Source organism: Limulus polyphemus, unplaced genomic scaffold, assembly GCF_000517525.1.
Source record: "Limulus polyphemus unplaced genomic scaffold, Limulus_polyphemus-2.1.2 Scaffold2648, whole genome shotgun sequence".
NCBI lineage: Eukaryota > Metazoa > Arthropoda > Merostomata > Xiphosura > Limulidae > Limulus > Limulus polyphemus.
This window is the reverse complement of record NW_013668258.1, coordinates 94,186-110,520: the sequence shown is the minus strand read 5'-3', so window position 1 is coordinate 110,520 and position 16,335 is coordinate 94,186. Positions and strand designations below refer to the sequence as shown.

Genomic DNA, 16,335 nt, shown 5'->3' with positions numbered 1-16,335 from the left:
TGAGTGATCACAAAAAGCAGATCATACTGATTTATTAAAAAAAAAAAGGGCATGGCAGGGATGGATAGCTATCCCCTTCTGCTTCACCCATGTACTACATGGGTGAGTACAGTCCAAGAGGAGCAAACTAATGAAGCAAATATATTGCAAGGATAACCAAACAAGCAATCTTGTGAACACCCCATATCAGCAGTATGAGTTTAGTGGCCATGGAATTATAATTTTTAAGTCATCATGGCCTTACAGTGTGGCTTTGGCTAGTTTAAGTATATGTGGACAAGACTGCTCACCACAGAGCAGGATCCATAAAGAAAAAGAAGGAGAAATAAGAGGTATAGATACTAAAAGGTAACTTACCCAGCCACAGTCTCATGAAAGAGTGACAACAGGTGGATGACAGTACCCTGACAAGGAAGAAACAGCTATCCAAAGCAGTTAATGGAAGGTGAACGTATGAGGTGTAGCCCTACTGTTTGACAGACAAAGTACCTTCAAAGACCTACAGGGTTGATATGCAAGGAAAAGGGAAGGTGCATGATCGGAGTGAAGACACCATGAACTGATGAAGGGGACAAGGAATTAAAGGCCAATCTAAACACAATCCAAAGGAATGGGAGAAAAAAAAATCACAGACAAAGGAGTGGAGTAAGAGAAGGAAATCATGGGAAATGGATTCAACAGAAAAAAGCCTTGAAAACAATGAAGCAACCCACAACATGTACTGGACAGAGGTCATCCAGAACTGACCAAGAAGAAATGTGGAAGATAGTAAGAAACGAAAAAAGTTGAAAGAAATGTACCACACGGCCATGAAATTGTAGGTGAATAAAAATGATCCAGAACAAAGAAAACAAGCTGTGCCGAAACAGTCAAGAAACCCAGATCTGTATCAACCAGGAAAGATCAATCAGAAAGACCTGAAAAAGAGTGACAAACATTTTGGAAAAACAAACTGATAGAAAGAAAAAGAAAACAAATGTTATATATGAACGTATCTACAGCCATAAAAGAAGTAACTACCTGGGAATTGATAAACAATTCAAAACTTTACATGGAGGAGTACCCCACAGAAGGTTTTCTGTCTTTTGGATTTCTGTTAATCCTATTCATTTTCTCCCCTATCTAGTTTTTCAACTTCATATTACCCTATCTACACTCCTACAGGTAATGTTTACATTCCACTTCCGTTTATAGGTGTTCCACCTATATTTAGGGATTTTTGTGGGATACCTCCTCCTTCTTCCCTCCATTTTGGGGTATTTGCAATCTTCAGTTATTTCCCTTCACACGTGTCTTCTTTACTTTTGGGATCTTTTTGGGTAGGACACTGCTGATTGCTTACCATCCACTGTTAATAGGTACTTAAGGTCAGATCTTTTTCTCCACTGGTACATTTTAGGGCTCCTCCTGTACATTTAGCATCAAGTGGAGTATCTGCCATGCTATATTCAATTTTTTGTTAGTTGCTCTTCCACATTTTTGAGGGATTTTACCTACATCATTCATTGATGTCTAGCTTCAGTTAGCTCCTTCCAAACGGGGGTAGTCTTCATGTGCTCGTGTACTCTATCCACAGTCAGCTCAGGTAGTTGGATATGTTTTTCCTGTTCCATACCTCAAATTCTAGTCTTGTTTGGGTGGGTATTTTTAAACACTCCTTCATTGAGACCATCCATTCTCCTCCTTGAATGCATTCGATGGAATTTTGTTATCCAAGCCATTCATTTGATTTTCCTCAATTTTCATCCTTCCATTTTCGTCTATATGAATTTATAGATGGTCTTATCTCCTGCAATGTTGGGTTTACCACTTCCTCCCCTCTTCTAGATTATTTCTTTTCCCTGATACTCATCTCCAGAGGTTGGGGATGTGGTTTGATCAGTAGGAGGCTTTGAGACGATGGTTTACAGGTGAAATATTGTATCCCATTCACACCCTGGCATTTCTGCCAGTCCAATGTGCTTTCGTTCACTCTTTCTTTTGTCTGGATTTGATTACTCATGTTCCATTCCAACTATTCAATGGTGGTGGCTTCTATCATTCCTCAAGGGGACACCCATTCTTGTTCCTTTTGTGGTAGACTGTGGATCTCCCTTTTTGAACCCACGCACTTGACATGCGTCTCCTGGAGGGTCCTCTTCCAGGTGCTTTTGTCCTTGTTGCTGATTAACTTTCCCATTCTGTTATACTTTCTTCCAAGGAGTGATGTCTCAATCCTCCAAATTTTTGGTGGTTCTGTACATTATTTTGAAATCCCCCAAAAATTGTATCCTCCATAAAATGCAAATTTTATCTATTTTTAATTTTTTAATAATCACGTGTACTTCTTATGGTTTCAAGTAATATACAAGACCCAAAAATAATATTTGTAAGCAAACCTAAACAATAAATGAGTATTTTTATTTTTAACTAGGATTTCATGTTTATATATGTACATAAAAACATTTTAATTTTGTTTCATAAATGTATACTTATTTCAAGTTTATGTTTATATTTCATGGGAGCTATACTTTTGTTTACTGTGCTGAATAAATCTTGAGGCTAGCAGCGTGAACTTTGTATATTTGCCATAAACTATCATGCCTATTGGTGGTCACTCTCGTTTGTCCATTTCAGTGTTGCTTCCTTTTTCATCATAATTCCGGTAATTCGGAACGCATCACTCTATGGCTACAGGTTGCACTTCAATGAAAAGTATATCTATATATCACATTGTGGTCCAATTGTTTTAGCCATTAGCATGGGATATAGGGACCATGACCCCTTAATTCCAACCTTGAGTTGTGGAATCTCGGCTATCTGATTGGGTCTGGCCTATAATAATTACTCATGTACTATTCCATCCTTGATACCAATATTAACTTTCTCAATATGGACTTGGTCAATTTGACCAATCACGTGAGCTTTTTGTACTTGTTTAAAGTCTTTATAGATTTAATACTTATAACTCTCAAAATAGTGTGTATATTTTCATGAAATTTGGCAGTCTTTCAGTTAATATTACAAGTCTGTCACATACAAAAAATCATATTTTTTTAGTGAAGTATTTTTAATAAAATAAAATATAGATTTGTCCATGAATATATTGAGTATTTGCTTTGAATAATCCATGTGCAAAGTAATTTTCATGTTAAAATTAAAAAATACTTTTTCTCATCTCAAAAATCTCAAATTTCCTTTGTGTAATCCCTAAACTCTCCTAAATGCATTGCAAATGTTCTTTTTTCAGTAAAACTTAACAGTTTATCTGTTACTTTCTCTACTCTATCTGAAAACGAGATCAGTCAAATTGACCAACCTCGCAACCACAAAAAAATAAAATTGAAATAAACTTAAATTAACCTTTTATCTTTCTATAATGACTTCAAATTATAAAATGAAACTACATCCATTTATCCTAAATAGATATAACTTTGTAACATTATACATCTATTTATAATTAAATTTTATTGTGTTATTGCCCTTTGAACCATGTCTACCAACTATCCACACCATTATAAGTTGTAAATCACTTGGGGAACGTGCAGCTCACGTTATGCTATCGAATTACAATACCCACGAGCTGCTCGCATGCATGCCTCGTGAACCATTTTAATTATATTATTGTTACATATCTGCTTGTTTGTTAATTTCTGGTATAAATTCTTTCCAAGGAACTTCAGCGATACAAGTCGTTTCTTGATTAAACCAGTTTATTCTTTCTCGATACAAACTTTTAGTACACAGTAATTCCGCAGTCAGTACATTTCTTGTCACTTTAAACTTAACAACTTTTATAATACATGCTATAACTCACAGCGATTCACGATCTCGATATCTTTGCTCTATATGATTGCAAAACACATACTAGCTTGAAACAGAATCGTAAATTACCCAAAACTTACCATGACTACCATACGCTTCACCATACATTCAATCAATGGCCCCGCTGGCTTTTCTCGCCAGGCTTATATGCTAACATATATACTTATATGCATCTCAATAATTCGAGAAACTCAGTCACACATGCGCTAGCAGCATCACGTGACTTCTTCTGTTGTAACATTATTATTATTACTTATTTTACCTAAGTTAGTCGTTAACTTTCCCATGGGAATGATGTTAGTACTCTGAATGAAATTGACATCTAACTGTTCAGTACATAATGTTATACAATACATCATTTGATAGATGAAAAGCTTGATGTTCTATTGGTTATAGGTAATATATAATGAAACGGAAGAAAACTATTACGAATTGTGAAAGAGAGGATGTGACAGGTGGGTGTGGCAGGAGCGGTCTGATTTTCTATTTGATAGCTCTGTAACCAAACAAAATTGAAGGCTATAAGAATTATAGTTTTTCTGAGTAATAATGATTTTATAGAGAGTAATTTACGTTTAATTTCATACTTTTTTAATGGGTGGTGGATAAAATAGGGATGATGACATGCTAAGAGAAAATGTGTCAATTGGGTCACACTAGTGGAAATTCAGGATTTTTAAAAATATTTTCTTGTAGAATTAAGAACGTAAAAGTTGTATACTATTAAAATATGGATTATTAGCTTAGATTTTATGCTGTTCTAATTGGAATAACATAAACAAAAAGTAGTTTAATTAAATTTTGAATGTAAGACACGAAAACCTTGTGTCAATTGCAGTAAAGGATACCTGGGGTGATAAGGTTAAGTTGTGGGTGAAGAGTATACATGTTCTGGTTTTCTTCTGTTTTAAGTTTTCTTCTGTGATTGTTAACTATGTGCCTTATTTTAATTTTTGTCAGTGTAAGACTTAATTTTTTTGCTTTATTACATTGCTGATGTTTTTGTTTCTTTCCCATTCCAAGTTTGAGATTAGACACCTTATTTTCTCCTATTAATCTACAATTTGGGGTTCTTCCAAACAGTGCCACTTCGTCCATAGTTATTTCTTGCTCTCAGTTGAGTTTTCCAGTTCAGGGCCCTACTGTTTGGACTAATCTCAGCTCTTTAAGTGTTTTGTTGGCAGTACACACTCTTGCCCGACATCTTCACTCTACGAGTCTTTGCGCTCTTCTTTCTACAGATTACTGGCTTCTACTTGCTTTTTCCTATTCACAGTCCAGAGAGCACACTCCCATGGTCCTACACAAAGCAGCATAGGTGGGCTTCCTGATGACAGTGGGGAAGTCCATTCTTACCACCTCTCACTACCCTGTTCACATAGGAGGTTCTTCTTTTTAACCTCAGTTGAACTCAACCTTCTTCTCATCGTCTTCAGAGCAAACAAACTCACATGTTTCTCACCTCACATTTCTTACAGCTCGAGATATTCTGTTCCTTTAGGGATGTGGGCTTCGTGGGAAGCTCTCATTCCCATTGGTCAGGCTCATATGCATTGCCTTTGATGGACACTACTAAATCATTGTACTTTCTCCTCGGATCCCTGGCTTGATGGTTAGACAGAGACCAGACCATGGTGCTGCTTACTCCACCTCATCCAGATTTACATCTGTTCACGAGCTGATTTTTAGAGGGTTGGGGTTCTTACCTCGACTCCTGGGAGATTTCTGGTCTCTGGTTGATCAAGGAGTCTTCTCTCCATATCACCATTATTGAGCCTTTGGGAGTTTGTCGAGTTTTTTCCTACTTCCTTCCTCTTTTACGGGGGTGGGTGTGGTTATGGTACATTCCGACATCTCTACAATGATCCATTATATTACAGAGCAAGGAGGTACCAATTACATGTTTCTGTGCTTTCAGATCCTGGATCTTTTTTCTCACCCCATAGTCACTACACTGTGGTCTTAGCTTGGCTTTTTTCTGGCTCCCTGAATGTGGTGGTAGATCAATTATCTCCTCCCAACAAGATTCTCCTCATAGTGTGGTCCCTCAATCCACAGGTCTTTAGGTGAGTGTATTCTCAGCTGGGGACACGTCATATACTTTTGCTATCCACTGGTCTTCATATCTGTGTTTACCTTTCTATTCAACTCCTCTCCACAGTTTTATCCTTATACCAAACCACTCTTTGTCTCATCCCACTGATGGCTCTGTCTTGGCCAGCACAACCATCATTCTTGCTACTCCGACCTTTACTTGTACAGCTTCCCCTACCCTTACCTTTTTCTCCGTCCCTATTCTGTTGACTTCGATCAGACATTATTCCTCAAGATGTCTCCACATTCTGTCTTCATACATGGCTTTTCTGAGGTCCATTGTCTCAGCTCCGGTAATGACTCCATGGTTTGCATCTTTCATTTCCTGATCCATTAGACTTTCTTTCATGTCCATTTACCACAGGTGATGGTATGTCTTTTGCCTTTGGTCTCTTTGGCATGATTTCCATCTTTCCCATCCTTCTCTTCCGCATCTTTTTCTATTCTTCATCTTGTTGTTTGACAAGAGCTTGTACACTTCAACCATGTCTACCTATTGGGTGACCTTATTGAACACTTTCCATTTCTCCAGATTTTGCCTGGTTTTGTCTTACCCTCACATTTCCCTCCTTTTGAGCCATGCATCCTCCACATTCCTTGATTTGCCCTGTTGAGATCTCAGTATGGTTCTTTATGCCTTTCCCATCCTCCTTTGGAATCTTTGTCTTCATGTTCCATCTACCATCTGTCTCTCAAAACCAATTTCCTTCTCTTTCTTGATTGTGGACATCATCTATCAGATATTTCTAACTTTAATGTTACCTGCTCCTCTGCCATTCCTTCTGTGTCCTCCTTTATCCTGACTGGTTCTTTCTCTCTCAGACCTATGCCACTCATGAAGGCTGTTTTACTTTCACATCCATTTCCTTAAATTCCTTCTCCCACCCATACTCCCATTCTAATTTTGATCTGCTTCTTTGTCCATTTTGTTCCTCATAGTGTTATGTGGCACACCCTGCTTTCTTTTGGGATTTAAGAGCCCAACTTTTAATTCCTGGAACCCTTCTATTTTCTGTGATCTATCCCTTGTCACGTTAACTGGTTGGGTTAATCAACTCATTAGGCTGGTGTATTTGGAGTTATCCATAAAAAGTCGCCATATTCACAGTGTTTCTTCTCATCATATCACCATATCTTTTGCTTCTTACGTTTGCTGTCTGTTGGAGGAAATCATCCAGGCTGTAATGTGGACTACTCCCAATACCTTTGTTGATATGCACAATCTGGCTGTATCTTTCTCTGGTAGATATCATCTCCCTCATGTGGTGATTGTACACATGTCCATTCCTTTTGACTAGGGTAAGTCTTGTCACTTCCTTTTGCTTCTGTTTTTATTTTAAGTAACCCTAGTTTTAAACACTTATATTGGGATCCAACTCTATGTCGGGTATTGCCTGGTCAGGTATGCTTTGCCTCAAACCTGCACTATTTACTAATTGCACTATAATGCTTACTGTAGAGATGGTGGTATAACCAGTGGTATATATATATGTTTCTAGGTATTTACAACTTTCACTCAATGATGAACTGTCACTCATGGATTTCTGTCCATCCCAGCCAACCCTTTGACTGAATAAATCAGAGTTGGTCTGCTTTTCAAAATAGGGAATTGTGGACACCCATTGCACTTGCTCTTGCATGACATACATCTGGACTCCCCACCATGTTTACTTTTCTCTTTTTTCTTCCAGTGGAGCATGGGAATCCTTACAACTTCCCAGTCCCCAGTTGCTACAGTGATGGAGGCTTCTTTCTCAGTGAATTTAGTATTTACTCTACCATACCTACTCAATATTATATATTCAGTGATAAGAGAACAAAGCTGGTTTCCCTCCTTCCATTTCCCCTGGATGCTTTTTCTCAAGTGGACAGATGTTGGTTGGAGCATGTCCAGCCTACTCGGATCCTCCTCATAACAATAGGTTCAGGATGACACCATCCTGTTCCTACAGTTGTGTGCAATAGAAGCCTTTCCTCTCTTTAATTCCAGTTGCAGGAGGTTTTCCCTACTCCTATGGTTGAGTTTGGAGGACTTCGTCTGCCTCGAAATCCTGGCAGTAGGGTGTATGCACACTGTTCCAATGGTTGATTGATTCTTCCATGTCCTCCTCATAATTTCAGATGCAGAATGTTTCTTCCCTGCATTTAGTTGAGTGAGTTGTGATTTTGCTCGTAATACCAGTTACAGATATTACCTAGTTCTTACAGTGGAGTTGCAGCAATGCTATGATCCCATAGTGCTGGGTTTGGTTTGTTGTACTTCTTGCTCCTACGGTTGTTTTGGGAGTTTGTCTGGTTTTAGCTGACAGCTTACTTCCTGTTCGTAATTCTGGTTGCTTGATGAAAGAAACTGTGTTTACTTATGGTTAGGGTTGATGGGTATATATAACATGGTCCTCATGTCCTAGCCACTATGTTGATGTTACATTTTTTTTTCGTCCTCAACCTCCTAATGCTAAGAATGAGTTATGGAACCTCATCTGTCTGGTTGAGGTTGTGAATGTACAGAGCTAATTCTGTTTATATTTTGCTATGAATTGTACCTCTCAGAACAAATTACATTTGTGCACATCCTTTTTTTTTTCTGCGTGATTCAGATTAATTTCCTACTTCCAAGATGAAGAACATACCTTTTTCGTAAGTAGTGCTGTACTCTACAAGAGTGCTTTGTTTTCACTTCAGAGCACAACCTTACATTCTGGGTGGTTGCTTTCCACTTGGTATCTTTTTTGTGTGCCTACTCAGGCCCCTCCACCATTGCAATGTGGGATTTTAGTTTTGTGTGAGAGTAGGTAAGACCATATTGGAAGTTAACATTTTCTTGTACTGAAAATGTATTTCCAATAGGTACTTACCTTCCACACAGTTCCCACCCTTCCTCCTTACTGCCAGTGTTCTTTTTTTGGAGCTTGCCAATTCTTGAAAGTGAGGATTGAGTGGGAATAGCAGGGGTAGCTAGCTGTGCCAATATAGGTGGCACAATACAATGAATGGAGAAGAGTCACATGATATGCATGTTCAAAAATGGCATGAAATTGTTGGGGTATATAGACTGTTGTGCTGATCGCAATATTTTTTAGCATTGCTTAGAGGATAAGAATGTATTGGAAATACACTTTTAGTGTAAGAAAAATGTTTATATCTGGTTCCTGTACCTCACCTGACAGCTCAGTCTTGGTTTTCTCTTCTTCACTGAATGGCATTCAGGGCACCTCTTCCTCTGTTTCTATCACAGTCACTCTTGCTTCAACCTCATATGTCTCTCTTTCACCAGAAAGTTTCATCTCTGCACCTTCACATGTGGGATTTCTCAGATCCCTTACTCATTGGTCAGGTTTCTTTGACCATATAGCCTTTCTGTTATCTCATTCGTGGTGCCCTTCTACTATCTCTGCTTATCAACAGCAGTAGCATGTTTGTCACTGCTGGCCCATAAACCACTCTCTACCACCAGGCCATCATACTGTTGTCCACCTTTTGGCCTTCTTTACTTGGTTGTTCAACTAAGGATTATTGGTTTCTATCATCACAGGCTTTGGGCAGCTTTGTTGATCATCTTCCACCATTTTTGCTATAGTTGAGTCTTTCTGCCCCTGATCTTCCCAATCTGTGCTGATCCTTCCTAATTAATTGTCCCACTTGTGTGATTCCTTTCCCTAACTGGAACCTTAATATGGGTTCTCACACACTCACCCAGGCCTTGTTTGAACCATTGGCCTCTTGAACCTTATACCAAATCTCTCTTGAAACCTATTTCCCTCTCCCTTTTGCTAGTGGTCATTACAGGTCAGATCTTTATGTATGGATGCCTCCTGTACTTTGTTTTATTGAATTCCATGACTGCTTGTTTTTTCTAAAGACTTGGGCAGCTGAAGAAGGAAAGCATACCTTTTCTCCCATATTTCTTCCATTGATCTCGGTCCTTTATGATTCAACTGCCTGATCGCCTTTTGTGTTCAGTTTGGTGGTCAGGTGTTACTTGGCATAGAAGGCTTCATTTCAAGATTTCCACAAGAGTTTATTCTTGCCATCGACCTCTTTTCTTCCAGGGATCTCATGTCATCAATGTTTACCAAATGGATTTGTCAGCTTATCCAGATCATCTAGTCCTCCCTAGATGGAGATGCTCACATGCTGTATTACATCTCTTCACATTAAATTCACAACTGGATTCACTCTCTGTCCTTACACTATTCATGACCCTTGACAAAATCTTCCAGGCTGGAATGTGGACTATGCCCAACACCTTCATCTCTCATTATTTGCAGTTTTGTTGTTCTTGGGTTATTGCCATCCTCCAGTTGCCACTCTCAGTATATTTACTGTCATTAATGTATAAGTTATTTATTTCTTTACCTGTTTATAATGTACTCCTATTCATTTCTTGGAACCAATCCACTGACTGGTGTTGCCTCCCATGGTATACTTACTTCTCTTAACCTGCCTTGAGTCAGGAATAATGGAAAGCATTAAAGTTATCTGCCCTGGCTCCTAAAATGCCCACTGATGATTTTTCTGCCATACCACTACAGTTATATATATATATATATTTCTTTGTCCATTTCAGACTGTACCTCACATGGAATATCACAGAAAAAGCCAGTACCAAGCTTGTGCATGTCAGCTTTTCAAAGTATGTTTTATGGTAAACTATTGCACTTTCTCCAGTAAAAACCTTTGCAGTGGTTATGCCCAATCTGATCTGGTCACCTCTCCAGTGTCTCCCCAATGCAATCCCTCCCCCATTGTCATCGAGTGGAGTACGGGAGACCCTTGAAACTACTAGTTCCTAGCTGTTTGGATGATTGGCTTGTAGAGATCCTTACCAATTATGCAATCTTTCTGGAGAAAGTCTGAGAGGGCAGAGTGGAAAGTATGGCAGGGCAGTCTCACACAAGTGTTACCCCTCTAGTAAGTTCCCACTATAGTGTGTCATACTCCATGGGCTTTCTCCTTCAGTCATCTTCTCTGAAGGGAGATTATCTAGGTTTTAACAATTTCAGAAACCCCTCCATCACATCACTGCAGGGTTTTAGGTACTGTGTGAAGAGATGAAAACAATATGGTTTTAGAAGTTAACATTTTCCATATCTGAAAGTGTATTTCCTATAAATACTTCCTTCTGCACACCTTCCCACCCTTCCTCCCCACTACTGGTGTACCTTATTCTTGTTTCATCTAAGAATTAAGTTAATTTTTAATGCAAATGCTTTTGGGAATTTACTGCACATGAAAGATATGTCACTCTTTTATCAGTTTTTCATGACCTAATACATGTTTAAGGTGGAAGGAGCTTAAGGCTAGTTGCATGCACAACATCTCAAAGGCAGATTCATGAGAAATACTGTGTTTAGAGGGATAAGTATCTGTCATAAATACATTTTCAGATAAGGAAAATGTTAACTTTTCTAATAAAAGCTTGGTGCAATGGACCAAACTTGTGCATAAAGTGATAACATGTCATATAAGAAGTTAGATGTAAAACCTATTAAATAGTTAGTTTTCACACCCTTTATGTTAAGATTGGTGATTTAAAAAACTATTGTCTTTAGGCACACTTTATTTAGAATTATGAGAAGTCAATGAACAGACTTAAATAGGTCTTTCTGTATTACATAAACAGTTCTTAACATGTTTTGTAGGCTGAAATTGAAGAGTCAGAGAACAGATTTACAGAACTGAAAAAGGCACAGTGCAGCTTTGATCGAGATATTACCAGAGGATCTCTCCATCCACGAACAGGAAATGTGATGGCAGAAAAAGTGCAGAGGTATTTTCAGGAGAAAATTAAAGCTAAGGTAAACATATCATGAGAAATTATATCATATACGCATTTATCTTGTTTTTCTTAAGTGAAATTAGTTGTCTCTCTTCTCTTTTTAAAAAATGAATAAATGGAATACTTTTAAAATTAGACATTTTAACGGGAAAATATTAAAACTAAAATTTTATAGCAGTACAATTAAATACAAAAGGAAATCTCTAATCACTAATAGTAATTTATTTATTATCATGTATCTACTATGAATTTAAATGAGTCATAATTTATACTTTTAAAATGTTTGATTGTGTATTATAGAATTAAATCCCAGTATAATATTCTGTGAAAACCACTAGGGATAGAGATATTAGTTTCCTTCAAATGAAATAAAACTAATGTGAAATACTGCAATAGTCAGTATGCTGGTATAATAATAAGAATATCAGGCATCAGAGAATTAAAAAAATAATCATTTTCAAATTAACCTAACTTGTTAATACATGATAAACATAGTATAATAGAATACTACAGGATTTTTGTAAGTTATTAAAAGTTTTATTTTATAAAAGCTTAAAAGAGGTATATATGTATAAATAATGCAGTTTTTAAACTTGCGGTGCTATATTCTGTCCATGTTTCAGGTAACATTGACAGAAAAATTGAGGATGCGATATATATCCCTGAGAGCTCTATATCAACGAGTTCTTGAACAAATTAAAAAGGTTGGAGTGTTACCTAATCTTGAGCCTGAATATTTAAGTTTGCACTGAGATTTTTGATGCATGCTGAGTACTTTGTAATATCAAATGTTAATTGTACTGTACATTCTGGTAATCAGTTGTTTATCTGAATTCTAAATAGGTATAAAAATAGTGGCTTTTCTTGTTTAAAATCGTGACAGCTTTATTTCATTTTTATTGATTTATTGCAAATAGAACAAATTATTTGTCATGGAATTAATGAAATCTGTCATTAAGCTTGCAATAAATGTTACTAGCACAACTTACTATTGCATGTACTGTAAAATATGGATCTGATTAGAAGAAGTGAATGCAGTCTATTAAAAACATTTTAATTGATTTTTCACTATCACTGTTTGAATTCCGATACAATACTTTACCTCTTCTCACATAATAGCTTTTATTCTTCAGTTCTGCCCTCTATATTCGTAAATTCTTGCTCACGACTAGTCTTGATACTCCCATCTACCCTATGTGTTTAATGTGGTCAAGGAATAAGCCTACAAAGGTTCCCACATTTTTGTCAACTATGTGTGGTATCTTTTATCTGTTTCAAGCATACTGTTGGTGTGAACATGCTAAATTTATTTATTATTTTGTCTGTTTGTTAGAGTACCCTTCTTACACAGATTCCATGGTCCATGCTGTTTACTTCACAGCCCACTTATATGCTGGGATCTGCATTTTTTTCCCTCAACTCTCAAACCTTCAATTTTTCATTCAGGCATGGGAATCAAACCCCGAAAATGTCGAGTATTGTGCACAGGCTCAGTTTTCCCATTTTTCTCTACCTTTTCCTTCTCACCATGTCTATCCACCGGGCCCTTTTGGGGTTTTCGGGGGAGACTTCTTCCCTTATCTTTGTCCCTGTATTCTTCACTCTTCTGTTGGTGGGATCTACTTGTTTACAGTTTCTTCATCAGATTGACAACTGACAGCCATTGGCTCTGTCTATACAGGCTTCACATACTCACACACTTTTTCTTTTGGAAAGCTACACATATTGGTTGGTTTGTCTAGTTGGAGATGTCCTTCCTTCTCCTTATCCAATACTTCATAATTCTCATGGTTCTCTTCAACACCTACCTCAGTTGGATCCAGCTTTCTCCACTTCAGTTGTGATCGATACAGCTAATGGTTTTTCATTCAGAATTCTCTCCTTTATTCACTGATATTGAGGTTCTTTCACATTTCAGAGCTTGGATTTCCATGGAAACCCCTTTTTCACTTGGGTCATGCTCACTTGTACAACCTTCCATGGATATTGCAGGATCTGTAAACTGTTGTTCAGGATCCCTTGGATCTGCTTTTGTCCTCCCTCCCTCTCTATAGGTCAATTTTGCATGGTGGCTCTACAGGAACTCCACTATGGTTAGTGTTCCTTTTTTGACTCCCTGTCCCATGTTGTACCTTTCACCAGATGCATCTCTCACAGGTTAGAAGGCATATATATGGATTCTCACAAAGTTGCTGGTCTTTGGTTGAGTTAGGGTTCCAGATGATTCTTTTGGAACTTCTTTCAGTTCGTTGGATGTTGAATCATTTCCTCCCATTGGTATGGGGCTGGTTGGTCTTGGCCCATTCTCAATATTCAACCATTGTCTCTTTCATCTATTGACTAGGGGCATCTGTTCTTGTTTACTTTGGTTTCAAACATTGGATCTCCTCTTCTGGGACCACTCATGACACATTCACCTGTTGGCTTGTTACATATTGGTTATTTCATCCCAACAAGATTCTCTCTATGAAATGATCTCCAGGCCTTATGGTGGAGTTCTCTATGGGCCAAGTTTGCCACCCTTTTCACAGCAAAACTCCTGCTGCTATAAATTGTGGTTTCTTCAGCTGTTGGCTCTGGTATTAAATGTTTTCAGTTTGAACTGGGCTGTTGATTACTGCTATTCCTATCCTCCTATCCATTTCCTTACCTGGGTTTTGTTTGTCATCCAAGCCACTATGTGTTGAATCATTGTCATTGGCCCATTATGGCCTGCACAACTGTTTTTCCCTGATCTTCCAATGCTTCAGCTATCCACTCTGCTGCTCCTTCCTCTATCCAGTCTCTTCTCTATTGGTATTGATTTTCAATGTTTTATTCTTCCTAAACCACACTCCAGTATCATGTTTGGTCCCTTGTAGGGCAATCCAAACTCTCTACACATGTAGCATCCCTTAATTCCTGTTCAGTCCATCCCTCTTTCTTGGTGGTCTGTGGGAGAATATGGCATAATCTGCTGATGGTCTCTGCACCATGTTTACTTGCCTTCAAGTTCTTGCATTCCTCACCATTCCATATTTTCCCTGTGCTATTTGATGATGATCAGTTTGTCTCAACCATTGCAAAGTATATGGTGGCCTTGTTTTCTAACGTCCTTTTTTTTCATTTCTGCCTTGTCTTTTCCTCTTATGTCATATCCCTCTTGTTTCATTATTTTTGTCTCCTCCATTCCTCCTTGCCCTTTGTCCCTTCTGGAATAGGATTTCAATGTCATGTTCTATGCCCTTAATTAGCCTCCTTTGGAACCTATTTTTTATCCCACCTGCTTTGCTGTTTTTTATCAGTAGTCATCATAGGTTGGATGCTCTCAATGTGTCACATATCAGTTACCATCGTGCTTTCCTTCACATGACCTTGATAGCTCATGAGGGGAATGTAACTTTTATGCTGATACACTGCCCTTCCATTTCTCATTTCTCTTCCCATTCTGATCCATATTGTCTCCTCTGCCTGTTGTGCTCACTGAGGTTATTTTGCACATACACCTTCTTTATTTTTTTTCCATTGGAATCCTTCTTCTTCTCATGACCCTTACCAGTTAAATTTGCCAACACATTCACTTGCCTTCTTCTTCCTTGTCTTCCATTTCCCAACATTTTTATGGTCTCCTCCCATTATATTCAATGTCTCGCCCTATCTCTGGCTGCTCTCTTTCCTCATCATTTTGTGGGAATCTTCCAGGCTGGTGTGGATCACACTGCACACTTTCATTGCATGATGTTTACGTCATTTGGCTGTCTCCTCCTTTAGATACTGATTGCTGGCTGTTGTCATACTACACACATCAGTTGAACTTTGCATGGGTAAGTTTTCTTTTCACATACTTCCTTCCCTTACAGTGGCCCTGCTTCATATGGGATCATGTTCTGTGGAGAGTGGTGTCTGTCCAGGTCTATTTTGTGGCTGGGTAACCCCATCCTACCACTTTCTGGAGGTCAGTTCCCAGGATATGGTTTTGAAAAGGAGCTGGACCAACCACCAAATCTGCACTGTTTGACCTTTCAGGTCTATAACACCCACTGTTGAGATGAGGTGTTCCACAAGACTGCTAGTAGGTTCACCTTGTGATATGTTGCATCATAACTATGTCTGTCCTAGACCATAGTAAAGTAGTGTTGGGATAGCTACCCATCTCTCTGTTTCTGGATTGAATAAAACAGGACTGGTCTGCTTTTCAAAATAGGGTTTTGTGGTGACCCATTGCATTGTCTCCAATGTTGCATTCCTCCAGAATATCCACTGCATTATTCCACCCTTTCTTTATGTGGACTAAGGGAGCCCTTGTCACTTACCAACTCCTAACCACTGCCCTCTATATGCATAATTTTTTGCTTGCCACTAGCCTTGAAACTCCCACCTACCTCACATTTCAACATGGTTAATGTGCATATGATCACATGACACACCCTCCTGTTGTAGCTGATTTGTTAAAGTTTTGATAAAGTTGCACTGGCCCTTCCAGTTGGTCAGTGTAGAATTCTAGTGGAAGTAAGGTATTGTATCAGTTATACTTTTTCAACAGTGAGTCTTCCTCCTGAATGTGCTCAATCCTATTCAGTTGAGACTAGGGCAGTGATGTTCTGTTGGTGTAGATGGTGTGAACCCTCCTCCTACTGTAGACTGGAAGACCAATACCTGATGCCACCTGGTTATGAACT

General features: G+C 38.3%; 1 protein-coding gene across 1 annotated transcript in view; it reads left to right on the top strand.

The window, feature by feature from the left end:
• The window catches only part of LOC106467528 (putative charged multivesicular body protein 4B-like protein CHMP4BP1), a 66,529-nt gene that overhangs the window by 37,773 nt on the left and 12,421 nt on the right, over positions 1–16,335 (top strand). Inside the window, exon 3 of the mRNA XM_022395724.1 lies at positions 11,541–11,668. Within this exon, the coding sequence (XP_022251432.1) occupies positions 11,541–11,668 (128 nt within the window). The remainder of the gene's footprint in view (positions 1–11,540; positions 11,669–16,335) is intronic.